This window comes from Falco rusticolus, chromosome 8 (assembly GCF_015220075.1).
Source record: "Falco rusticolus isolate bFalRus1 chromosome 8, bFalRus1.pri, whole genome shotgun sequence".
NCBI lineage: Eukaryota > Metazoa > Chordata > Aves > Falconiformes > Falconidae > Falco > Falco rusticolus.
In genome coordinates, this window is record NC_051194.1 from 36,042,528 (window position 1) to 36,069,676 (window position 27,149).

Genomic DNA, 27,149 nt, shown 5'->3' on the forward strand with positions numbered 1-27,149 from the left:
AAGCAAAAAAAATGTGTCCTCAGACATTTTCAGAGAAGTTTGGTTCCTTTTCTGCTAATGACACCCATGCTGCAATTCACGACTCATTCAAAACTTAAGAAAAAAACTTCCAGTCCCCCTTCAAAACAAAGCTGAACCCAAAAGCTTATTACCAGAAACATAGATACTATTAGGCGTCTTTGGAATTGACACTGTTTCTTTGCATTTGTTCCGTAAGGACGAACCTTTTGCCAGTCTTTTCTCAGGTGAGCTGCCTTCTCCTAGGTAGGATTTTATTGCTGGCCTCTGTGCACAGGTGGAGCAACCTGATCTTGGAATGTGAGCGCTCTGTCGTTGCAAAAAGCTGCAGCGGGCAGTTGCAGTGACAGGACTAATGCTGACTTGTTGGCCAAGAGAAGCTTTGGAGCAAAGGTGGGATGCAGAGAAAATCAGTTTACATTTTCTGAAACCTCTTCTGAGGCTTACTACTTAGGAAATAAAACTATATCGATTATGGGGTGTCTGAATTTAGTGAAACCTTAATACTTTTCATGTTTGCTTGAACTAGAAACGAAAGGACAACTGGCACAATCACACCTGTCCAGGGTGCAGACCTCAAAGGATGAGCCAAAACAAAGTGCTCCCTGCAGATACATAAGGATCCACCACCTCCTGTTCCCAGTGTGGACAATATAACGACGGAAATAATTAGTTAATCTTTTGTTTAAATAAAGCATTTGGGGAAAAGGCTAAAAATAAACACTGATTCATTCCTTGTCAGGGAAGTTTCTCCTGTCAATTATCACATTGTTACTGCTGTTTTTAATCTAGTCAGATGGTGAGATTGGCAATCCCTTCTGCAGGGGCTTCTGGGTGTTATTTTGTAGAGAATCTTGCTTGAAGGACTGATTACTGCTTTTATGGGAGCCAGTGGGAGTTTGGCCACGGTCCTTCACGCATGTTAATTTGAGGGACTTCCAAATGTTAGCTAATGATCTCAGAGTTCTTTTTATGAAAAATGTGTGGGTTTGTTTTGGGGTTTGGGTTTTTGTTGTTGTTTTTTTTTTTATTTAATTCCTAGCAGGAGGCAATTAAGAGGGTCTGGGGAAAGTTCTGCACTGGAGCTGTGCACTGGCCTCTCAATAACGCCTGAAGTCCTAGCATGAAAAATTCAGACGCATATACTACTACCATGCTCAGATACATTACATATAGTGTATTATGTTTGAAGGTATTCATATCATTCATATAGCCCAGGCCACAGGCTTTGCATTGCTATGGACTGGGTGTATCTATTGGCCTCCACTTACGGTAACTTGAAAAAACAATGACGCTGGCTCTTTGTTAGGAGCAATACTAAGGAAAAAGTAGTAGCCTCCACCCCAAAGCAGGAAAACATGTCAACACGGAAAATCGAGGCATGTGTGGGCGGGGGAGTTTCATTCCTGGCTGTTTTATGAAGCCTTCTGTAGCTGTGAAGGGGAAGTGGGGGGGGGGGCAAACTCCGTGGAAACTGAAGATGAGCCGCAAGCCAAGGTCACAAGTCCAGGCAAGCACTGGGGCCACGGCCTGGGGACGTGTTGAGAGAGGGATCTTTGGGCTAAATGCTGACTTAAAAGGGCTTGGAACAGAGTGCAGAAACAAACTCTCAGCGCTACCCTGCCCACCACAAAAAAAAAAAAAAAAAAAAAAAAGTTTGTTTCTGGCTGCATTCACGCCAGAAACAAGATTTTGTATATTCCTCATGGACAACAGCGCGATGCCACGGCAGGGAACGACTGCGGCGCGCTCCTTGCCGGCGCTGCGCTGCGGGGCGCCCCGCCGGGCCCCCCCCGCTCCTGCCCCGGGCCCGCAGGGCCGCGACCCCCGCCGGCCCCTCCCGCAGCCCGCCCCCCGGGCCGGCCGGCAGTGCTCCGGCTGCGCCGGCTCGGGCTCGCCGCCGGCCCCGGGAGGTGAGGGGGAGCCCGGGGGGGAGCGGGTGCAGCCCCGGGGAGGGGGTGTCCCTGGCGGGCGCCGCTGGCCAAGCGCAGCGCCCCCCGCCTCACGCCGCGCCCGGCGGGCTGCGGGCGGTGCGGGCCCGCCGGGGCTCTGCGGGGGGTGGTCCCTCCCTCCCCCTGCGGGGGGTGTGCGGGTCCCCGTTTAGGGCCTGGGGTGGGGGGCGCGCAGGGCACGGTGCCCCCTGTGAGGGCAGCCCTGCGGGGGGCAGCGGGCGCAGCCGGGCGGGTTCGCTGCGGGCCAAACGCCGGCGACGAGACGCTGATTTATTTCCCTGGTATTTTTTTCTCCCCCCCGCCCCGTGTCCCGTCAGGACCGAGCCCGGTCCAGCTGATCGCGGCAGCCGGCGAGGAGGCGCGGAGGTGAGGCCGGCGGCTGGGCGCAGCGGGGCGGGGGGCACCCCAGGAGAGGGGGCGAGGGGGGGCGGGGGCGCCCCGGATGTAACGCGCAGCGCGCAGCACCGCGGGCAGCGCTGGGTGCGCGTAGCGCTGCCCCCCTTGCGCGGCGCAGCCCCCTTGCGCGGCAGCGTTGCGCGGCGCAGCCCCCTGGCGCGGCGCTGCCCCCGCTGCTCGGCAGTGCCCCCCTTGCGCTGCGCGGCGCTGCCCCCTTGCGCGGCGCTGCCGTTGTACCACGGTGTGCAGTCGCACACCAAGTTCTGTCGCAAACAGAGCGGGTGGCAGGAAGGAAGGAAGCGGCGGCAGCGCCCCGCAGCCGGGGCAGCGCTGGGGACAGGGACCTGCGGCGCAGGAGGGCTGTGGTGGGGCCAGGCAGAGCTCTTTTCCTTCCTTCCACTTCAGGGAGGGAGATTCACCACCCTCCTTTTGCTCATTCCCTTTTCCACAATCAAAGAGCATAAAGCAACAAAATGCCTTCTACCGAGCAAAAGACAAAGAAATGCAACCATCCAAAACCCCAGCCGAAGTGCATCTGGCTTGGCATGAATACTGGACCACGTTAGCTGGGAGTGGGGATTTTTCAGAAAGCCAGGCACCAGGCAAAAATGGACCCTGTCATTCGGAGTCTGAATATGAAAACAGCTTGCAAAACATTTTTTTCAGGCTTCTAACAAAAGAGTTGGTCCTTCTTTTGCTCTGGTATCTAGGCTACATTGTGCGGGCTTATGCATATCACTGGTTTTATTCACATGAGTAATTCCCTTTGAATTTGGAGAGACAACGTGTATGTGTAAAGTTACTCATATGCTTTCTGTCTCCTTTATATATTGAAATTATGTGGGTTTGGGTTTTTTCCATTTGCTGGTGCAGCCCAGTAACTGTTGGCATCAAGGTTATTGTGAACCATCACGGTTATTATTACTGTTTGCCCGCGTGACACCTTTGTTTTCCTCGCCAGACTAAAATCCAGCTATTCCTCTCAATGCAGTGTATTCCGGCTATGCAATTGTATCATCTGTTTTTATGCAACCATCTTTCACCTGACTGTGTAAATTCATCTTCCCTATAAAAGATCCTTTTTGTACTCAGTTTTTCCTCCAGTCATTACTGACAGTCTTTCCGATTGTGCCATCTGATTTCTCACGCAAGTCTCTCATGACTTCTCCCATACTGTGTAATCTAAATTCATATTGATTCTAACATGATATCTGGATGTTTTAGTATTTGCCAGCTGGAACGTTTTCTTATTTTCATTGCCAAATGCCCTCTCTTTCCTCCCTCACATTTCTTCAAGCTACAGCTTCTGCTATTCCCATAACCTTGTATGTCTTCTCTATCCCATTGCTCCTTGTGCATCTAAGGGCAAGATGTCTTGAGGACAAGAGAAACACATTGTCTGTCTTCCAGGAAGAGTGGCATTAAGTGTGGTTGAGTGTTTTATTAGATGTTTCTTTTCCTCAGTCAGGGAATATAAAGAACAAACAAGTAAAAATCAGTGCATACTTTTTTTTTTAATGGACAGTAATAACTTTTCACTAATACACTGTCAGCTGTCAGGTGTATACTATAGTACTCTTTAATTCGTGCCTGAGGAGAGTAGGCAGACTGGACAGCCACTGACTCGTTTGTCAACCAGAGTCTTTCTTCCTAACCTAGAAAATTTTGTGAATTAGCGTGAGTAGAGGCTCCCTCAGGAAATAAAGTATTTTGAAGTTGCTTCAGCAGCAGGTGACAGGCTGTCAAGAAGATGCATTCAGTCACACCTAAGTACAGATATATTACATTGAATCTCCAGGGCATCTACCTACTGTATCTTGAAAGAATCCAACTAGTAAGTTTTTGTGAAATCCCCAAATGATGCCTTCTAGGAACATTGAAAACAGCTGTTTCTGGTGGGAAAGGGTGATGACCCATGTATTGAAATGACCTGTTTCCAGTGGTGACAGTACAAATTACTTCCAAGGAAAGGGTAAAAGGCCAAGTACATCTTAGACTGCCCTGTGAACATGGTGGGAGTTTCAGTGTCTTTGACCTTAAAGTATGAGATCCAGGAACTGTATTTCCTTCCTCTGCTATATCTAGGACATAAAAAAATTACCTGTTTGTCGCGGCTAGTGTCTGAAGAGCCATCTTGTTGCAGTGACACTTCACAGGCAGGGCATCTATCCCAGTTGTATGGTCAGACAACAAGTGACTGAGCTCTTGACACACCTGTGGATGGAGTCACCAGCAAGACTCTAAATGAGACTTGAAAAGCAGATTAGATTTCTGAAGTAAATATTCTACTAAGAGTAGTACTTATGTCACTTACAGATGTGTATTTCGGGAAGCTCTTTCTCAGAAACTTCATTCAAAATTGGGTTGCAGTCAAATTATTAACTGCAGTGCTGGAAGTTATAATTAACAGATTACCTGGGGACATCTACTACTCAAAACTATAGATTCTAATTTTTAGTTATAAAAAAATCCCCATTCTTAAACAAACAAACCAACCCCCCCCCCCCAAACACAACCAAAAAAACCCCAAACCTCCAAACAAAATCCAACAACTGAAATTTTAATTCCCTAAGGAAAATAAGCTATGAAAGTAAGGTATTAAAGATGTATTTATTTTTTGTCTGTACCATAAAACTTACTTCAATACAGCAGCAAAGGTAATTTCCTGATGCATATACTAGAATTGTATATAAAGATGTAACAATCCCAGAAATAAAATATTTTAAGTACTGAACTTCTTTTTTACAGATACCCACCCCCCTCCACCATATTTGGGAAATAGATTAAATATTTACTGTATTACTCCAAACCAAGTTGTATTTGTTTACTTAAAAATGAGAGATATACCTAGCACATGGAAAATACAACTGGATGTATTTATATTTCTTTATTTAATGAGTTCTTATATTTATTACTACTGAAGAACTAGCTTTGTAATAGTGATGGAATAGTGCTACACAATAATGAACATGAAGGATTTCTTTTCTGGGTGAAAGCTTCTAGAAGAAAACCCCAAAGAGAATATATTAATAATGTCAATTTGCAAAATTTAATTTGGAATCATATGCAAACATATAAATATACTCTGAAATTTTGAAATTAGTGCTTTAATATTAATGTAATCTGCATTAAAGAAACACAATACCTTAACTGCAGAGCTCCAGAAGCAGGCAGATAGCTGTTCACAAGGAGAGAGTTACGGTGCTTTCATCTGTTTTGCAGTAGAAGCGCCAATGTCCTCGGTAGTCTACGACTGCACACTCCAGTAGTTACCTAGATAGGTTTACAGTATGTAGAAACTGTAATTATAAATGACTGGTTTAGAAGAGTTACCGCCTTTGAAATAGCTGTTCACTACAAATAGCATACTGAAGCACTGAAATACAGCAGTGATAATTTTTAAGAATACTACCCTGAACGTGTTAAAATTCAAGTAAGAGTTATTTAACATAAAAGCCTTTCAGATTTGCTGTAAATTTTCACTGTGTCTTCACCAAGCTTTATAAAGACAACAGGGGTGCTACTATTTTACTTGAAAGTACCTGTCATTTTGCTGAACCCTGAGATCAGGATGGAGCTGTCTCCCCTGCTTTGATTTGTCATTTTACAAATCCTCTTTCTGTCCTTCAGCTTCCACCTGTAAGAAGAAATACCATTTTCCATGTCCTTCCTTTTGTCTTGTTCGGTTGTAAGCTCAGTCATACACACATATACACCTACACATAACAAATCAAGGCCCTTATGTCAATTCAGAATTCTAATAATACAGAAATATTATACATACCCTGTATTTCTAGAGCCATTCTGGACCTTTAGGTTGAAATTCTGAAGCTGAGCATCTCTGGAAATTAGTTCCTATATTTTGGGAAAAAACCCCACAACCGAACACCCAAAGAATCAAACCTAAAAAACAACCCCTTCAACCCAGAAACAGTTCATAATAACTTGGATTTAGGAAATTATAAAATAGCAAACCTGAAGATACTAAAATTTATCACATATAGTAAAGCATTGCAAGTAAATGCAATATAATGGAAAAAAACCCGCAACCAAACAAAAAAACCACCCTGCTTTCTAAACTGTTCTAAACAAAGTGGGTTTGCTTTTAAAAATTTGTAACTGCCTTGCAAGTCTTCAGTCAAAGTTTCCTCCCTGTTCACGCAAGAAGTCCCATTGGAGCAAGCATCATAATAAAACCACCACTAAAGCAAAGGTTTCCAAGATAAGTAGAATCAGGAAGATCTGATAGTATTTTTGAAGAGCAGTAAAACATCAGGTTGCCTAATAAGAAAATACAGTGTTCTGCATGTTCAAGGGTTGAGTTCAGAAAAACTGGGTCATTAAGAAAATAACCCCCCCCAAAAAACCCAAACCAAAACTTGCTACTTTTCCTCCCCAATATAAGTGTTTTCATGTCTCGTATATTTCAAAAGGCTCGATCTCTGTAAATCTGAAACTTTTCTGAGTGTATTGAAAACAGATGGAAATGAATCAGGGGACCAAGGTAGAAAAAAAGCTTTAATGAAGATCTATTTAAGTAATATTTTAAATAAATAAATCATTTGTCTGAGAAACCACATCTAATAGAAATATAAATAATTATAGAATGAACATATAAACTACATTTCCTGAAGTAATTCCTGTCTTGCTACATTTCCTGAATTATTTGTATTATGAAACAGTAGTGTGGCGCCATTAATTGATAAGCACTCTGTGCTATAGTTACCGCGCTAATTGCAGCTCTCGAGGTCCTCGTCTCGCAGCTTCTCCAGCCGTTTGACAATTGGGATTGATTGCACAGGAGCTATTTTTAGAATGAAATGGCAAAAGAGTTTGGAGAGCAGCAGCCATTTTTTTGTGTGCTACAGCTGGTTTGGAAAATAAAAGTTGGATAAAAATGTTCTGAGTTGTCTTTTTGGCTATTTTTTTGGGAAATTCTGCTGAAGTTAGAGCTTCCTATTGGATAATTGATCTCACTTGTAGCAAGTTGAAGCTGGGGTCAGTGTTACATGACACACAGGATATTGCTTGGTGACATTGCTCTCAGAAGAGCAGCAGTTTTTCTTTGGAAACAGGACTGTTAAGGTAGATGGTAGATGAACTTTGGGGGAGTCCAGTTCTATAGAAAGGCAGTCCAGGAGTCAAGTTCATAATTTAAAATACCAGTGATGAAAGGCGAGATTCAAGATTAACTTTGAACGTGTTTGCTTCCCAACTCTGAAATGAAGAGGTTCGTTAACTGATCTGTTGTAGGTCTGCTTCTATGAGTGCTCTATGCCGAGAGAGTGAATGGCCGCGATTCACAAGGGTCAGTTGATGCTCAGGAGGTGTGACTGGGAGGAGACACCCCTTTAGTTAATCCCAGATTGGCTTTTGTTATCCCATCCTGCTCGCCTGCCTTACACAGAGTTCAGCTGGGGTAGATAAACAAATGGACAGGATTTTGTTGCTAATCTACTGTATGAAATCAGGGCTGTCTTCTTCTCTGAAAGTTTGTATAATAGGAGGCAAGGTTTGTAGGAAGAATAACAAACAGAAATATGTAGGAAGAGGAATAACCAGATTTATAGCTGGGGGAAAAAAAAACTCGAGGGGACAAGCCTATTTTACCTTTGTAAATCAAATCGTATCAGTAGTAGTAATACCTTGGCACTTCCACACAGCACTGCATCAGCAAATTTGAAGTGTTTTACTAAGGAGGTGTCCTTGTCCCCGTTTAGCTGTGGAAGTAAAGAAACGAATGGGTTGTGGTTACACAGAAGCTTGGCAGAGTGAGGGAGGAAATCTGTGTTTCATGACTTCAGCCGCTTTTTCCTTTTCAATAGCATGCCGTAAAGTATTATGGACTTACACACCTACGATGCGTCACTACTTCATACCCTGGAAAAGAGAAACGCACACCTTTGTAAATGCTGCCAGTCTTGTATTCTTTCAGAGAAAACAAAGTACAAAGAACGTGCTTCGGTTTTCCCCAGTAATAGCTCACAATACTGGCTTGCATAAAAAGATGAACGCAATCTGAATAGCTAGTCTTGCCAAATGTGCTACGAGAGATCCTCTAGCATGTTTTTGTCACTGAATATATTCCAGTCTTACAAATGGTAAACTTTAGAGATAAATTGGATGATAAATTAGATTAGATAAATGCATTTCATATTACTATGATACATATATAAAAATATGAAATGTGACTGTGTCTTCTGTAGCTTGTTTTACTGTGATCTTTGTTTTTCCTCAAATTATGTGCAGCTGCCCCAGGACTCCTCTGTAAGTACATGAAGAGAGGGATGCAGTAGAATTAATCTCGTAAACATTTCCTGGGCTCACTTCCTTTGGGAACAAATAGCGATAACTACAAATTTCAGATGTAGTGAAAATATATATGTACACGTTTTGCAAATAGAATACTTAGTATCTGAAACATTTCACTGTAGCATGTTGCTTCATTTTGATTTCAGGAATCGGAGCAACAGTTAAGCTGTTCATGTTTTACAGAGGCTGTGTCCTAACTTTCTATACTTTTAACAGAGAGAGATGAGTAATACTGGAGAGATACTGGGCTACAGGTCACTTGGTATTTTTAGGACAGTTTCAGTGGTGATACCCCAGAAAATGCAGGGACCTGGGATCCGTGATGCAAAAAGCACTTTATACCTGTGTGGTACTCAGCTAGGCTTTGTCACCAGCTCAGCACAAGCTTGAGGGACCCCATCTGATTTTAAAGAGGGAGTTGAGCAGATACCAGGCTCCGTTTTCTACCAGTATAGGAGGCTGTTTTTGAAGCAGCACGAAGTGAGTGCTTGAAGATACCTATACCTGAGATACAGACTCAGCTCCCGAGCCTCAGCATGTCCAGATCACTCCAGACAGTCTGTCTGCTTAAATGGTAATTTAAGGTGTAAAGGCCTCTCACAGACTTTATGTTGGCACTTTGCTGATGGGTGCTTCTACAGTGGACCCGACGTGGAACAGCCGCTGCATGCAGCGCAGCGAGGCGTGCACTGGAGTGACTGGGTCTGGTACACACCTTGCCGCTACACGTGCTGTACGGTGGAGCAGCAAACTGGAGCAGTCACGTTGCAGCTGATCTGCCAGGGCTCATCTGCTAGGGCCTTGAGGAAGGAAACGGCATGAAGGGACAACAAGGACCCTCGTTCGATATATAAACCTCTCCAAACAAGGGATGTTGGCATAGAGGCAGAGTACTGAAAAATCTGTGAAACAAAAATGTTGCTTCCAGTGTAGCAGTGAAACAGACGACATGCAGGATTCCGAGAGCAGAATAACAAGTAAGGCTTATTATAGAGGTACATAGAGAAATAAATAAAAGGTTAAGTAGCTGGTCACTGTTACTCAGTAGGTTTATGGACATACAAACTGGTTTTACGAAAATCTTTTAAAGTATTTTTTTCTTTTGTATTTAACAGCTCGTTCATAATTGAGTCCAAGAGAACATCGTTCTTTCTTTTTTATAACACAGCAAATTTTGGTGGAGACCTAGGTACTTTGAAGACTCTGTACATACCCCCTCATCCTGTAATCAGATGGCACAGGGTGAACAGTGCTTATGTTGACCTTCACTGGCGTATATATTTCATACCACAAACATCAAGGCACAGTTCCCAAGTCTTAAGTCATACTGTAGCAATGCATATAAGAAAAATACCTGCGTGTAGATCTGAAGAAAAGGGCTTTGTTTAACCTAGCCTGGTCATTGCTGCATTTCTAAGTAACTGTCCTGGCCTAAAGAAAGTTTAAATTACCATTTGTGGGAAACAATTTACATTTCAAACTTGACCTGGCAGTGGTTTCTGATTTGACAGCAGCATTGCTGCTTTTGTATAGTGTCATTGTGAATTAACCTGGGAAACCAAAACTTGCAATCTAAGGCATCTCTTCAAAGAAGACAGCCTTTGGGGGGAACAGTGGGTACTTTGAAAAATGCACTGAACACACACAGGCTGAAGACACTGAGACCCTGGTGCACCGAGCTGGATGCTGGTGACACGAAATGACCAGGCTTTGTAAAAGCTTTGTTACTGTCAGCCCATTTCTGAAGAGATGGAGGGAATATTTCCAGCCTTGTCACCGTTTTGCTCAGGAAAGCCACAGACAGCAGCTGGAATGGAAATTCTCAGTGGATGTAAATAGTTTTATTGCCGCACATCCAGGGCAAATTTGGTATGTCTGCTGGTTTTGGGCTTTTTTTTGGTTTTTAATTATAAATAATTGGGCCAAGTAGGCATAGGTTTATCACATTTATCTTGGAAATAGTCTCAAATCAAAAGAATGGATTTGCTACATGATCATTATGTTAAGCTGAGAGTTCCTTGATTTTATCCACTGTGATGCTAAATACATGCATGTTTAAACTGGAGAAGCTGTGTGGAAAACACCACAACTGTGGAAGCACAGGCATTACTTTGCAGTACTGAAAAGTTAACTGTGTGATACTGACGGATTGTTACCTATCAATTCCCATCCTAGGTCCTCAGTACAGCTGGAATCTGGCTTTCACTGAAATAGTCTTGGAATTGGGAGACTTTGTCACTTCATTTGGTGACATGTGTCACCTCACAAAACCCAGAATTTGGCCCAACACTAATTTTTTCTTTCTTTTTTTCTTTCTTTTTTTTTTTTTTTTTTTTTTTTTTTTTGTGCTTCATGAAACAATCTACTTCAAAACAGTGACCATGATATATTTTAAGGAGGATTAATAGAGGAATATTGTTCCTGGTCCTGCTGGCTTCACAGAGCACAGTGACATCTTGTGGCTCATGAAAGGAGAGTGTAATTTTTTCCAGATGCATCCTAATTTCAGCTGCTTTACAGATGAATGTCAAAATAAATTCCAGACAACTACAAATGCATTACTTTCATCTGTAATATTCACCATTCTGCATTTTATTTTAAGTACGGGCTTGTTTTAAGTACTTTTTACTAGTGAAAAACGACTGAGCCTTGGTTACTACCATACTGCAAATGTTAGGGCTTCAGCTCACCGACATTCTTTGGAAAACTTTCAGCTCCAGGAATACTCCGGTCCCACTCTCGCTGATACAGGACTGAGAGTCAGCATTTCAAATGCCTAACTTAATTTAGCGTGTTATCACAATGACCAAGATCACCAAGTTGCTTTTGATGGGAATGAAAAGAAACAGCATAACTTGTTATCATAAGGCAGAAACTTTTCCTTTTTGCTATCTTCCCTCCCCCTCCTTTTTATTTTTTTTTAACCTGATACTATTTTTTCGTCTTTTTACAGACCAAGCAGGTTTAAAGCTCGTCCCTGATGTTTTGGGACCCTCCCCTGACATGGCTGTTCTTTGCAAGCTGATACTCGGATAAGATCCCAGTTGTCAGCATGAAAGGAAAAACTGCACACGGTAGTTGGAAATCTGCACCCCAGAAGAAGCCCTCTCCCTGCAATCGATATAAACATGCTTGCATCATTTGCAGAGGATTTATTTATCTCTATGGAGGGCGGAACACTACTGGTCTCAAAGATTTTTGGCGATACAACATAGGTAATTTTGCCCCTTCACTTACATGTCAGAATTAAAGAGGTGCTACATCCAGTCATGGTAAAGCTGGGGATACTCTGTAGTTAACGGATTATCCCCATTTAAAGCCTCTCCATCACAATGATGGATAAACTGTGTTTTATTCATTAGGCAAATGGTGTGTGTTTGTTCCTGTTGCAGGAGTACCAGAAAATTTAGATTTCCGTACAGTTCCTTTCTTTTTTTCCCCCCTTGTCCAGAAATACTGAGTCATTTAAGATACCCTAGTTCTAGCAAGGGATATCAAAGACATTGCTTTCTTGATTCTTTAACAAACATGGGAATAGTTTATGCATGTGAATGTATACAAAGGGATCACATGAATACAATACCTTGTAGGATTTTATTAATAATGCACTATCAAATATGACCCTTTGTATTTTTTGGCTGAATGTATGGTGTTCCCTGTTCAGTTGTTACTGGAATAAAACAGAATTGTGCTGGGGTTTATGCTTATGGAATAGCTGAACTTTGATGTAGGTAACAGTACAGCATAAAAATAAAAGCAGTAAAAAGATCAATTTTCTATTAATGTAAGTTTACTAAATAGAAAAATGCACATATTTAATTTTGGGGAAAGTGCCTCAAGTCTTCTGAACTAACAGACAAGAAAGATGAGAAACCACTTCATTTTCCCCCAGTGAGTGGCAGCGCAGCCAAATTCAAAGCCAATCTTTCCACCTTTTAACTGATGTTTATGTGTTGAGTGCACCACTGCCTTAACTTCAACTTTGCTTTGTAGTGAAAAATGAATGGGAAATGCTGGATTGCTCAAGAAATGGTCCAGAAGAACTGGAAGAACATTCAATGGTGGCTTATAAGGTAAGTAGACCAAGATTTATGTTGTCCATATCCTGACAGTTTATTTACCATTACACAATGAAATAAAATGCCATTGATTATTACATACGGAGATACTAGACCCACAAAATACTTCTGTGTCAGTGCAATTCTGGATGTAGCTGTACCAATGTTTTGGAATCTTTCTGAATAAAGTGACAGCAGTTTAGCTTTGCAGCAGTGTGCAGCTCCCTGATTTCCTCAGTCAGTGCTCAGTGCATAATAGTAATACAAAATAAAGACCTTGGCAGCACATTCTTTGACTTAGTTGTATAGTTGTAACAGTTGCTCTGAATTCATTTGCATGATAAGCTACAGCATAAAAACATTCACTTAAGAACTTGCATAGAAGAAGGACGGGGGAGTGAAAGCAAATATGAATTACAGCTTTGCCTGGGAGGGGAAAACAGAATTTAGGGTATCAGGAGCTACAATGCAATGAAATATTTCTATAAAACATGCATAATCTAATATTACCTGAGCAATGCCTCTGAGAGCTCCAGACCGGCATTCCTTAAGCTGTCCCAGATGGACGAGGAAGTGAGTGGCTCTGGAATTCCATCCCTGTTAAAACAGCAAGAACATTCATCGGGGTTTCCTACTGGGAGAGGATAAACACATGATTAAAAGTTGGTGGCTTTTTGTGATTGCTTCTTGAATTTTGTAATAGATCATCATATGCGTTATTGTTAATTATATTTTGGTGATGGCAGCCTTCTAATTTAAGAGTTGTTTTAAAAAATATTTTTATGCTATATGCCTACCTGTAAGTGACGTGTATTTTTGCATTTTGCAGGGCACCCTGTATATTTTTGGTGGGATGGTGGATTCTGCTTTCACACAAGGGAAAACTCCTCTCTGGATATATGACACTGGTACGATAGACAATAGCCAGTCTTTTCCATGGGACATTCCAAGTCCATAGGTACTGATAAATAATAAAAACCAAACTGTTTTCTGCTGCCTGTTACATAGCCTTCCTGAGGCTTTACCAGAAGTAATGTGTGTGAAACAGTGTGCATATTTCCCCCCTAAAATTAGCCTGTTAAACTATCAAAGAGTCAGCTCTTACTTCAATTAGAAAGTATTTTATGGGAAAGTTTTATGTATTTTAAAGTCTCAGAATTTTCATTCCTCCCCGCCCCTCCACAGTTTACTATTTGATCATAAACCTCAATAATTATTACATATAATATTTAAAGTTTTTTCCTTATGTTACATTTTTAAAAACCAAGCTCTTTGTTTTATTGTGGAGAAAAGTAGATCAGTATATCTCATTTTGCATTTTTACTGAAGTAGTTCATAAGCTGGCAACAGCAACGACTGAACAGGAAAAACCAAGAATAATTAAATAAGAAGGCTGGAAATTAACATCAGCATTTCATAACACAGGGTTTTTCTTTCTGAAGAACAAACATTTGGGATCTTTTAAGCGTGTATTCTAATAAAACAGTGTGACAATTTAATAGCAATGTCATACGCTATATATTCTCACTTTAGAAATACTGTGTATAGTAATGGCTGCTTATTTTGATGTCAGATGGATGGGGGAGAGAGAGAGACCGAGTTCTTTTTGAGTTAATAAATCTTGTGGCAGGACCAAGATTTAAGTTTCCTGGCTTCATTCGCTACTTCAGTATGTAACCTTAAGGCAATGGGTTGGTTTTTTTTAATCCTTTCTTTGTTTTCCACCATTTGTCTGAAACACCCGCTGAAAGAACAGAGATCCTCAGATAGAATGTATTTCACTGGAGAAAGTGTCTTATTACTCACAGTACTTATCAGTGAAAATTGGGAATGAGTTAGTCAAAATTTGTGCGTGTCTAGTGTTTTCATGGTCATTACTTAAAATCTTTCCTGGCAAGTAGAGCTTTTACTAATGTAAGCTTGCCCTGCTTCCTCGTTGTGTCTCTGGTGCTGGGTATCTGGTATTATCACTCCCTCACGGTGATCAGAGATCAGTGATCTCTGACTGCTCGTTCAGGACTACTTTTATGCAATCTGTGAAAAGGCCCAAGAAAAATAAGGCTGTTGTCATAAGGTTTATGTAGTAAGTGGAGGGAGCCATACATCCATCAGTAGATCTGAGGATTCTGCAAGTTCAGAAATGCTGAAAATCACAGATTATTTCTGCAATGTGAAATTTAGCCTTAGGAAACAGGAAATCCAGTATGGAATCTCTGTGATTCGGTATCAGATAAGGGTACAGGAAAACTATTTAAACTATGTCTCCTGGTACTGCTGCCTTAGTGGGAAATAGATTTCTTCATCCTTGTCAGTGGAAAACACCAGGATGAGACTGACTTGAAAATTAGAGCTGTAATTTGAAAAATTAATGTTGGAGGAGTGTCCTCTTGTGGTCTGAGATATAAACTGCGCTTTATTAAAACAATCCCCTAGATTCTGCAAGATGGACAGAGTGCTGTAACGTACCAGCAGAGACTGAGGTAAGGAGCCAGGAAGTGGTGAATGTGTGAATCAAATGCCTGTTGCTTTGTTGATTAAACAGATTGCTTTGAAATATGTTCCCCCAAACAGTTCCAATCTCATCTCTTCAGAGACACGTGGCTATACTTTATTTCTTTGCACTTCCAATAACTAAGGCTTTTTCCTTCTTTAAAACAGTGTTTAAAAAAATACTGCTCTTAAAATTTAAGTCCTATGTAAGAAGTTAAGTCCTCTCTACTACTGCTTCTGGTTTTCTGATAGCCTTATCAAGAAAACTAATTTTAAATGGAATATTGCAACCATACGTGAAGCCTGTGCTTTTCAAAGTAGGGTTGTGAAAACAAAGGGGCAGTCACACTAATAAATTTTGAAATGGGAAGTACTGCAGCATTTATGAAACCTCAGTGGAAGCATTTACGTCTTGGTCTTAAGAGACTGGGTTTATATCATTACATGTAAAGAATTTTTTTGCTATTGAAACTTCATCCTCACAGTGTTACTACACTAGAAAATTATATAAAAAAATCCTTAATGTAGGATGCAGCTACTACTGCACTTACCTGTGTTTGGTGGAGGAGTCAAGACAAAGTTTGGGACTGCAGGATCATTTGTGGGGTGTTATACAGTTGATGATATTTTGTTTACGTACAACAAATATGACAAAATTATGTATCAACTCCTTCTTACACATAGGAGTAAATGGTTTCTTGTAGTTATCCTAAACAGAATATAAAGAACATGCCCCTGCCCCCCACAATGGGCTGTTTGAGAAGAAATAACCAAAGCAGAACAAAAGGCCAAACCCAAAACTTGGCTTGTGTTTTGTTCCAGCTTTAGCTGGGCCTCCCCAGGTTTGGGTCCACAAGTCTCAGCAGTGCTGACACTGCTGCGAATGCCGCAGGAACCGGCTGGTTTCTTCCTGAGGGCCGGGGCATACATAGCCTCGGACTTGCGGCAGGGCAAATCCACGCCAAGCACGGGGACGGAGAGCTACTCTTGGGACTAAAGCCTCCTCGGTGCAGGAAGGCTGTGCTTGATGGTGGAAAGGGCTACATCCCCCCATCCTATTCCCAGGCGTACTGGGAGTACTATAGGAGTACTATGGCCGATGCGCGTTGCGGAGCTGTGCATGGCAGCAGGTGTGACGGCAGTACTGCTGATGTGGCACCGAGACGGGGCTGTAGGCATGACATGCCGTGGCGGGTTGGAAAAGGGAGGGGTGCTTCGGTTTGAGAATGGTTTGTATTTGCGTCCCTACAGATCTTCCGGGGTGGATTTATTCTGCATTTTCAAAGCAGTTTAACACAACCTAAAACCATGGTTTTCCTTACTTGGGAATATTCCCAAGTCAGACATTGCTACTGATAGGACTTGATCTGTTAACGGGTTTTTGTCTTTTTATGAAATGGTTTTAGAGCTCAGCGCCAGCTAACAGGAAAGGTCACAGTGCAGTCGTGTACCGTTCCAGTATGTACATCTACGGGGGATACTTTGGCATTAGAGGCATTTCACGGGAGTTTTGGGCTTTCTGTTTTGGTAAGTTAAAAAGCACGACAAGGCTTTCATCCGGTGTAAAACTATGACTGCTGCAGGAAAGCACGGCTTGCTCTCTTCAGAGAATTCTTGTCAGTAGAAATGTAAGGTAGTTTTGGCTTCTGTTTGGCAGTATTTAATTATGAATTCTGTCGATTAAATTAATACCCAGCTGAAATTAATTAGATTGTATTACACTGGAAGAAGTTTCACAGTATTTGCCAGCTTTAGAGCTGAAAATCAGCAAGAATGAAGAATTTAGTGAACAGTGAACAGAACAAGGATTACCAAAAACTTTGGGACGTAGCAGAGACCCTGATTTCAGCCTATTAATGCCATCTGTTGAATCACAAATCTAGAACCGACTGTGGGGAGCCAAACCTGACAGGAGATGGTTTCGTTAGCATATTCATCATTAATCTGGTGGTTGCAAACCAGATGATTCCCAGAGACTTCCTAAATGGATAACTTTTGTTATCTGGTGGCCATTCAGTCACTATTTTGAAATAACTGATGGGTTTATCTCATCCTTCATTCCCTCACATGGAGAATAAGCACAGACGTTACTGAAGGAGTGTTTTTGTTGACGGATCTTTTTCTCCTCTTGCAGCCAGGAAATTATCTTTGTCAGAGTTCATGAATTAACAAAGCCACAGGAAAAACTGCTCTGCAAATAAAATTTCCATGGTGTCTGTTATACAGCAGCTGACATTTTCATTAAAAAAATTATTTTAAAACTGATCTTTTAAATGCACTTTTTCAGTGTCAGAATTTAAATTGTTAGCTTATAATAAGCTTAGAGTAGAAACCCTTATTCTCAACAGAATTGTTACTTTCTTCTTGAAATAAATCCCTTCTCAAATGCTAAGGTAAATTTGGTACATCTATAAATTAATATTTTCCTTTCAGATACAAGAAAGTGGTCATGTGTTTCCCCCCCATCCCACGGTACTGGCCCAGGACCTCGGCATGGCCACTCAGCAGTCGTCTATCACACTGGCATGTACCTCTTTGGGGGACTGATGGGTCTGAGTGAACAGAAGGACTTGTGGAAGTGGGACTTTGTAAGCAGCAGCTGGTCCAGCATCAGAACAAGGTAAGCTATGCTATTTGTTACACTAAATTAACAGGGAAAGAGAGAATTGATGTTACCATTTGATAACCGTGTGCAGGAAGAGCGGGAGACGCTGCCCTTTTGGCAACTGTAGGAGTTGTTCAGATCAAGATGTAGTTACTGCTGCCATCCCTGGGGCTCCAGTTGGCTTTGCTTGGAAGAGTGGTTGGCAAGGCGTTGATGCAGCTGTCAGCAGTGTAATTTTGATGTCCCAATGCAGCTGTTTAGTAGTCATTCTTCTGAGTCAGAAGAAAAATAGAGGCTAAAATCAGTCTTAGTTCCTTGTTTGTCTGCCCTTAACTGCTGGTTTCTCTCAACATTCAGCCAAGGACCTCCTCCAGTGGTAGGTCACGCTTCAGTAGTCTTCAGAGACTCTATGCTGATTTTTGGAGGAGGGATTTCAAATTCCAATTGTAACGGTGACCTCTGGAAGTATCATTTCCATATGCAGACATGGAAGAAGCATAGTTGTACCACAAAGGCAAGCTTTTCTCCTAAAATGTATCACTGCATCTTAGGAGTCGGTGTTGATTTCCAGACTACCTCAGATGTCACCAGTACGTTCCCCAGCCACTGGAAGAGTAAGCAGAAGGGCCATCAGCAGCTGGTGGCCATCCCGAAGCACACTCGCTTCTGCAACTACTTCTGCCAACAGCCTGCGTACAGAGCGTTCAGCAACGAGGAAAGCACTGCAATGGAAATGAAAACCTTCAGCTTGCCTCTGGAGCCAGGGGGCTTCGGTGCGTTTCAAACCACTTCAGAGGCAGAACTAGACCTGAACAGAGCAACAAGCACTTTGTCAAAGGACGAGTCGCTCCGTCTGCTTGTCTCTTCAGAAGAAGAGACTTGTGCTGCTGCTCAGGTCGTGGGAGAAGAGGGGGGACCCAGCTGTCAGCACGTGCCCGCAGTGGATGCAGTTAGCAGTGACACCAACGTGCTGCTGCTCATTGGGGGTAAACCTTTGTCCAGCGTCTCTGAGATCTCGTTCTGGCAAATGGAGTTTGATAGCTTGTGATCACTTTGATTGCAAAGTGAAAGAATAAATTTCCACCAGTGTGCCAGTAGGTGGTAAACCAACTGCTTGCAACTGTCTTCAGTTTCCAGTCAGCACACTGGGGAAAAGAAAACTTAAACCTTCTCATACTTGCTGCGAACAGATTTTTTACGATGTGAACAAAACCCGACATATATTTAAGTCACAACTTGCATGCAAGTTGCAATTTCTGAGAGGAGTTTGTTGGAATGCTGCTCTTTTCGTTACTTCTCTTTTGCTCAGTTAATATCCCTTCAATTTGCAGTGGCTGATGCTGCCTTGAAGATCAGAACTACAAGTAACTCCTACTGACTCCACAATTGCCATTTCAGGTGCAAAGCTTGCTTGTTTTGCACTGGCACAAGAAATAAATGTGCACCCCAAAAAATGTACTTGAATCAAGTACGTGCACATTATGGTCATGTTTGAGGGATCTGATGAATCTTAATGGCAACATTTTCTAAGGTTTTTAAGATTTTTCATTTCTTGAAGGAGGGTTCTTTGCAAAATATATTTGCAACACGAGTTGGCCTGTAATAAAGAAGCCGCCCAACAGGCAGATTAGCAAGTGAAATCTAGAAGCAATTCAAGGATTGCATCTAACCCTGAGGAAGAAAAACCACAAGCCTCCCTTGAAAATCACGTGCAGCATTAGACCAGAGGAAGTATGTTACACCTGGAGGAACACAGGAGCTGCCAAGTGACTGCTGGGTTTAATGACTGAGCGCAGGTTCAAGAGGGTTTAGCTTTCTACTGGAGGGGTTAAAAACAAAACTAAAAAAAAAAGAGGAAGACTTTACAGGAGCAGCACAAAACATAAGCTGTTGAGACCGGTAACTCACATTCAGCCACAAAGGGATTTCTGCTTTTCCAACTCCCACCTCTCTCTGTTCTGTCAACATGTGTAGTATTTGGTACACATTTAGCCCCTACACTAGTAAATCCTGAGTTCACGTATGGTTTGTTTTTCTTTGTTGAAAAGAAAAAGTGTTTCTTTAGAAAGATAATACTGTCCAGTGTTTCAAGCATTTATATCCGTGGAAGTTACTAAGCCATGGCCTTCTGACTGAGCTTCAGCCATCTGTAAGAAGAGATGCTGATGTGTGAGATTACTGGAAAGTGTAATTTAATACTTCTGAATATTTGAAAAGATCACTTCTCAAAAGTTTCATAGGAATAATGAATGTTAAGTGAGAGTATTTACAGATACTTTCATCATCTCTTCACAAGTAGCTGTCACATGAATTCGACAGGAAAATTATAGATGAGTTCACAAAAAGCTACTTAAGAGTTCTGTGGACCTTCCGTAACCTTTGTTTGGAAACAGGGAGGATTGTGTGCTGCCATATAAATAAAGCCTGCTGCCTTGCGTATCAGCGTGTGCTCATTTTCTGCGCTTTTGTGAATTTCAAATATGTATTTATGTTTTCAAACTGAACAAAGAACTTACCTTTCTGAACAAGTAACACCCTCCCACAAGCCCCAGTCACCTCACGGCACTTCAGCCAGCCTCGAGGGCTGCCCAGACTTTGAATTTCTCCTCCAAGAATGGGGAATTGCCCAGTTTGTGGAGGCACGTTTGGGAAGGACTTCAGTACAGCGAGTTGAGCACGTACAGAGCACTGCAGTCTTAAATCAGCAGCGTGTGTTTCTTCTGCTAGCTGACGTGTCTGTGTTGGCATTATCCAGAGAGCTGCCGTAACATACAGGCTTTTATCTAGGATTGACGAGGGAAGGAAGTTTAACTGCAACGGGCAACAATAAACCAGTGTCTTTCCAAGTCATGTGGAGGCCTCCTGGCAGGTACAGGTATCCTGGGGATGTGCACGAGCCCCAGGAAAATGCCATCCAGCCTCAGCCATTCCTTTCTCCCCCCCCCCCCCAGCTCTCCTCCCTTTGGCAGCCCCACAGAGGGTTTAACATTTACTCGGAGCCAACACAGGCAGGACACGAGCCAGCCCAAAGGCGATGGCTTGGCACGGGGAAGAAAAAGCAGCTTGCAGAACGTGCCCATCTCCCCCATCTCCTCTCCTCACCTCTGCCGGCGTGCCAAGGCAGGTGGCTGCACCAGCACCTTCAGCACTGCGCCAGCTCCCCCACCCGAGAGACCCTAACCCCCCAAACCAGCCCGATGCCGCAGGGGGGCCGTGCAGGACCGAGGTGCACCGGAGCCCAGGAGGGGCTCTGGCTGGAGAGATGCGGGCTCAGGGGTTGCTGCCGGGAGGCTGAGCCGCGGTTAAGCCCAGGTACTGCTGGGGCAGAGAGCTCCCATCCCAAAGTGGGACTCCGCTACAGCAGCACGCTGCAGCCACCAGACACCGTTTCTCCCCTCGCTGGCCTGCTCCCAGGTCTTTAAAAACCACGGGTGAGCTCACGCTGGAAGGAAAGGGGTCTGAGACGTGCAGTGACCGCGTCCTGCAGGCGCTCACCGGCAGCACTGCCTGGCATCTCAGTCCCTTCTGGGCACGCGTGACCCATGTTTCAGGTTCTCTCCCCAAAAACGGTATCCAGGACCTAGGCACACAATCCTTGCTTGTAGCACTGCGTCGCATTTCCTGGGCCATCTTCCCCTTCAAAACTCAACCAGTGCTATCAGCTACGCTTTACAAGTGTCTCAGAGAACCACAACCGGTTTCACTCCCGTTTTCCTGGCACATTTTTATCCAACACAGTCACCTTCTCACAGAGGAAGAGGAGCTGTTGTGGATGTACTCATGATGCTTCTCCTAACTGTAGCAGTTCATAGGAATTCCTCCCAGGCCCAAGCGAGTGACTATAAGCTGCTGCCATCTGAACGCTCTGTGGTGGCCTGCATGAAATAATGAATGGAATTACTCCAGCTAACGGCAACTGTTTAGAAACAAAACAAAACAAAACAAAACGCACCATTTTTTGGCTGGGCATGGACTGAAGGGGCTGCCACTGAAGCTAGCTGTTTTAAAATGTCTCTGGAAAAAAGGGAAGCTTGCATGTCTCTGATACACCCACAGTCCAACTCAGTCCGTAGCACAAAAGCAAAAGGATGCAGCGCTCTTTAGTAATCTTGTCTGAGACGTGAGATGCACTGTTGTATCATCAATCACACATACAAAAGAACAAATTGATCAGCCTTAACTATCTCAACAAACTCATTGTCTTTAATTACCATCTGGTTTCTGAACATTAAAATGCATGAACGGCAGAGGGATTTTCATTTAAAATGTAGACATTTAAAGAGGGGTTTTAAAATAATATTAAAATATCTAAACTAAACATGTTTCGTTGTTTTGAGTTATAAATGGATTTGGAGAACAATTCAGTGACTTATTAGTGGGATCGTATTGACCTACACAACAAATTATGCCACAAGGGAAACTACTTTCTCTGAACTTACTGATTAGGATGGAATTATTTATCTTCCTTTTGATACTTTCCCAAGTTTATTAATTGCTGAGAATGAAGATGATCAAATGGTTTGGTTGCCCTTTGGTGCGTTCCTAAGCATTGCACCAAACTCGGGGTTCGGAAATAAAAAGTTTCCTTTAAATAATAATTAGCACTATCATACTTCAAAACATAAAACAAACCCTTATTGGAAATAAAAGCAAGACTGCTCCGTTGACAGGCACATACCTTTGTTTGCATGTTGTGGAACTACACTTGGGAGTTCAAGCTTCCCTTCAGGGCACACACCTCGGTACTTCGATTTTCAAAACCACTGAACACCTGACAGCCCTCCTGGACAATCTCAGCTCTTTTGGAAAGGCAGCATTTAATTCTTTAGCAAGTTTAGATGTCATCTTAAGTTATGCTTTAATTGACAACAAATTAAGTGTATAACATGGCCTGCAGTTCTGACATCCAAAATAAGTTTACAAATCTCTCTAACCCAGGTGCCCTTTTCTCCAATTAGATGCTGCCAAGCAACCTTTGCATACAGACAAAAAAAAATAATACGCTGCCACAGAGGCCCCTTGCCCCGATGGTGGGGTGATGCTCAGCTCTGCCACACACCTTTGGCTTCCATTTCAGGGGTGCAGCAGCCACCGTCCCTCACTGCACGGCTCGTGTCCCAAGCCCCAGCCGCCTCACCTGCCTCGTACTGCCACACCAGCGTAACACAGCGTTGCTTAAAGATGACTCGGTGAGACTTCTGTGCTGATGTGGTATATTTAAGACAAAACTACAGTATAAACATTTCAAGATTGGGTGGACTACAAATCACAGTTTCTTGTTCCCATATACAGTTTCAACACAGATTTCAGTGCAGTGCCTAACACAGTTCATACCTCACTATTGTGAAACAGAAGCAAGAGGGTGCACTTTGTTTTATATAAAAAAACCCAAATAAATTATACATTGAGAGCTATTGCCAAGCTTTACATATAAAAGGTAAAAATTGTAGTTAGTGTGGCTTAAACAAAAAAAATCTAGCTAAAAAAATATTCTTACATCAAAAATAAGTTTGTCCAGTTATAGGTAGGGAGGGTCTGGTGTGTGTTTAAGAAAGCCAAACAGTAGAAAGGAGGTGAATTTTGTAGGAGAATCTTGCGGCTCCTGGCCACAAAGGGTCCAACATGGCTGCAGGGGCAGCACCCGCTCTGGTGCATAACCATGTGCGATGCTGAGCTCCCAACAGGCTGTGCCGACCGCTTGGATCTCCCTCCCAAACACTGTGAGACAAGACAGTGCAGCACTTCATGAAATCATACCAACTCCAGCTCCACTTGAGCATGGTGGGCACATCTGTGGTGCTCACACTCGGACCAAACACACCCCCCCAGATTACACCTGTGTGACAGAAAGGCCATTAGCGTGGGTTATTTTTATTTTTTTTGGTATTAAAGTTACGATTGTCTAGCTGCATTTGAAAGCTGTGACGTTACCATGTCTAACAGCTATATATACACACACACACCCCCCCCCCAGCTTTCTAGACTAAGAAACACTGTGTGCCCAGACAGAGCTTTAAATGCTAGCTGGCCGTGAAACAGAGCTGCTAACACTTAACCTGCAGAAGATTTGGGTTGTACCAGAATATGTTCATAATGTGAAAAATATATTCAGTGCCGTCTGTGAAGGACATGCTGATCTTAATGGTGCATCTTTACTTCAACAAACAAGACTGAGCAAGGTGTGGACCAAAGGCTAACGGGCCAGGGCTGAAAAGTTTGTGGAAAGAGACCCAAATGTAACTGGACCGTTCACCTGAGCGCCTCTCACAGTGCTGCAAATTTTCTTGCTGAAGTTGCGTCCAAAAAATTGTCCAAACCTCAACTTCTACACAGCTGTCTGACAAAGTATACATGGAATTTAAGTTCAAAATCAAACACATTCAAGCTAATCCATTAACCGTGACTGACTACCAGGTAAGTAGTTATTTTGTCATTATGACTTACCTACTATTAAATCCTTTTACCACTGAATTAAAGAAGAGACACCCTTAATTCAAGTGTAAGAGGGCCTGAACCCCCATTTTAATGCCCATTTCAAAAGCTGGGAAGACCGTTACTGAGTACTCCGCACACCCCGACTCTCTGGGCTCTGCCTGTTGGACTAAACGGGTGAGGCTGAATTGCAGCTCCAAGATGCAGCACCTCCTCAAGATCAATGAGTTTGAGATACAGGCTGGGGTTTTTGTTATTATAAATGTTAAGATTTCTATAAAACCTTCTACTCCAATCACTTACGGAGTGTGACTGGAGTAATATCACTTTTACTTTTAGATCCAATCACGTTTTTAGTTTAAGTTAACTGGTTTTTAATTATTAAGTGAAAAGCAAGCACCTGTGTCTAATCAGCATTGCCTGCACATGCAGCAAAAGGGTACCAGGCCAGTTACTGGGGACAGGCTGGGACATATATTAGTCAATCAATAGGGGATAACTTTGGAAATAAATTTTATTTTTTTTATTTTTTAATTATTTTTTTAAAATCGGGGAGCTGGCTTTTTCCAAACGACTGCAACAGATCGTGCATTTATTCATTCCTGTCAACCCTTACACTGGCTGGCAGACCTGCCAACATCCCAACACCTGAGTCAAAAGTTACAAATTTTATAAATCTTTTTAAACAAGTACAAAAAAATAAACTTTTAGAGGATGGTTGGACCTTATAGCCAAGCATAGTGTAAGCAATGGTAGGAAACCCCCTTTTTTCTCAGTAGCACACAGGCATTAAATAATACTTTGTTAACTCTAGCTGTAGGAACTATTATACTTACTTGTGCTCCATAAAATGCAGGGGCTAAGTAATGCTGCGTTACCTGTTAGCCTGTCACAATACAACATGATACCTGTAGTTTTAAAGCAAAACAGTGATGTCAAATGACAGGACGTTCAGATACCCGTGTGTCTGGTCAGATCACGTTAACTGTGGCGCCTTAGTCTCGCCACGCTCCCTATATAAACACTGATTTTGATTAGCTAAATAAGCTACGTTGAGTTAAATGGAGTGAATATTTGCTCCAAGTATCAGATATCACTGCAGATTCTGCAGTTTTGCAGCTTCAAATCTTACTAGAAATTGCCAAGTCCCCAATTTTAATAGTTGAAAAATTTGAATTTTTAAATAAAGTTTCAAGTATTAGTCCTCTGAAAATTGAAGAAAACCTTGCCCATTTGAAATTTTTGTATTTACACACATCTGCACACACACAACATTCCCCTCCATCACCACTATCCTGACCATGCTGAAATAACAGTTGGCTGCTTGGAACCATTTAGATTTTAAGGGGACACACTCACCACACATGTTATTTACTTGTTATTTGCTGTACATGATTGCTCGGGAGGAATCTGAGGATGGTATTCAACACGCAATGCTGTAAAACTGTAAACTTCTGTTATTCTGCTTTTGGGAGGGATTCAAGTTAACAGTTCACAGAGCTCCCGAACCCAACGGGAAGAGTCAAATATCAAACATGCCTTAAAGAGAAAATGTACTGCATTCTGTCTATTTACAAAACCAACACATGTAGCTGGCGAATGCCAGCTCAGCTGCTGAGCAAACAGATCAATAGCAAGTGCCAAGTTTCCCCACACAGTCCTGGCTTTGTGCAGGAAGCAGACTGTTGCAGCCATAGCTTCCCTTTTCCTGCAGGAACTTTGCTGGCAAGTGTATTATTAATCCAGACCAAGACATTTGATATTTGAATCAGGAACCTTCTACATTTTAATATGCAATAAGGCTCAGCCTTAAACCTATTTTTAAAAAAAAGCCGATAAACTGGAAGTAACAATGGCAGAGCTCAATGGCTGGTGAGCAGAAACAGTCCCCCTGGTCCAGGACAGCAGCTCCCCCCCGGCTGGCAGTGCCGGGAGCGGGGAGCCTGCCCCCTGAGCCCCAGGCTGCAGCGGGCAGGTGAAGCGCCCGCTACCCATTTTGACTCCCTGTTCTGGAGGCAACGGCTGCAAATCGCTGTCTGCAGAGAGTCACTCTGGCATGTTGGCCCCAAGAGCTCCCTATGGTTTCCACGTTTCTCTGTTAAGGCCTCGGGGTTTTGAGAAGTGGCAGTGGGTCACGTGAATGCCACGTGGCTTTTTCCTCAACACTCTCATTCAGCATCTTGCAAACAAGAGCACAAGAGCAGCAGTAAGGATGCCCTAGTCCGAAAGCAGCAGCCTAGCCAGGCACCAGCTTACTCACACAACCCACAGTGGTTTGGTCCAAATCTTCGTCTGCAGTGAGACACGTGCACGCAGCCAGTGTGCAGAAACGAGGTTGTGCATACAGGTGTCAACCAACTTTCACATTTAAAATTATTTCTAGAAAACACAGGTATAGAAGTATGTATAAACAGCGGCAGTATGCAGAAAACAACCTCCAACCCCAGTCATATGTACAAACCTCTCCCTAAGAAAGATCCCAGTGGTTTCATCTGAGCTTCCCTGTTAGCAGGTATGGAGTTCATCATCGGGTCTCCATCCCTCCAACTCTGCACTGACCTTTTTCACAGGCTGTGTCCCAAGGGTCCATGTGCTCACCTCTACACATCCCCACGAGGATATTGCTGCCCAGGACTCAAATGAAGTCTTCCAACCCACACATATTGTAACCTGTACTTCACCGCAGCACCAAAAGGCCTTCACCAGCCCTGTGGAGCATGCTTTTGCAAGTGCTCCTACTTTTCTTCTACAAAGAAGTGAACTGCTTACAGGGACTTCTGATCTTTTTTTCTGGTTTTCACCTTATTCTTTCTATTCTTTGTTCCACATACAACTATTAGATGACACTTGGAACAGGACTCAAGGTGCTATTAAGAACTGATCTAG

The 27,149-nt window shown here is 42.8% G+C and overlaps 1 protein-coding gene across 2 annotated transcripts; it reads left to right on the forward strand.

Moving 5' to 3' along the window:
* The first annotated feature begins 1,873 nt into the window (after positions 1-1,873).
* Positions 1,874-22,149, forward strand: LOC119152085 (tip elongation aberrant protein 3-like). Of its 2 annotated transcripts, XM_037396813.1 has the most exons (9): positions 1,874-1,931; positions 2,288-2,336; positions 11,632-11,893; positions 12,672-12,751; positions 13,566-13,644; positions 15,170-15,216; positions 16,633-16,753; positions 17,660-17,846; positions 18,189-22,149. In XM_037396813.1, exons 3-9 carry the CDS (start codon positions 11,731-11,733, stop codon positions 18,877-18,879), a joined length of 1,368 nt encoding a protein of 455 aa, XP_037252710.1. In that variant the 5' UTR covers positions 1,874-1,931; positions 2,288-2,336; positions 11,632-11,730; the 3' UTR covers positions 18,880-22,149. The 2 variants fall into 2 exon arrangements, with proteins under 2 accessions (XP_037252710.1, XP_037252711.1); XM_037396814.1 differs by lacking the exon at positions 1,874-1,931 and having other exon boundaries at positions 2,235-2,336.
* The last annotated feature ends 5,000 nt before the right edge of the window (positions 22,150-27,149 follow it).

What these genes read in the sequence shown, in the direction of transcription:
- LOC119152085 (XM_037396813.1), top strand. Translation starts at nt 11,731, where the DNA reads ATGAAAGGAAAAACTGCACACGGTAGTTGGAAATCTGCACCCCAGAAG. An exon ending in TCTCTGGATATATGACACTG is followed by an intron (nt 13,645 to 15,169) that starts GTACGATAGACA and finishes ACAATCCCCTAG; the next exon opens with ATTCTGCAAGATGGACAGAG. An exon ending in ACGTACCAGCAGAGACTGAG is followed by an intron (nt 15,217 to 16,632) that starts GTAAGGAGCCAG and finishes AAATGGTTTTAG; the next exon opens with AGCTCAGCGCCAGCTAACAG.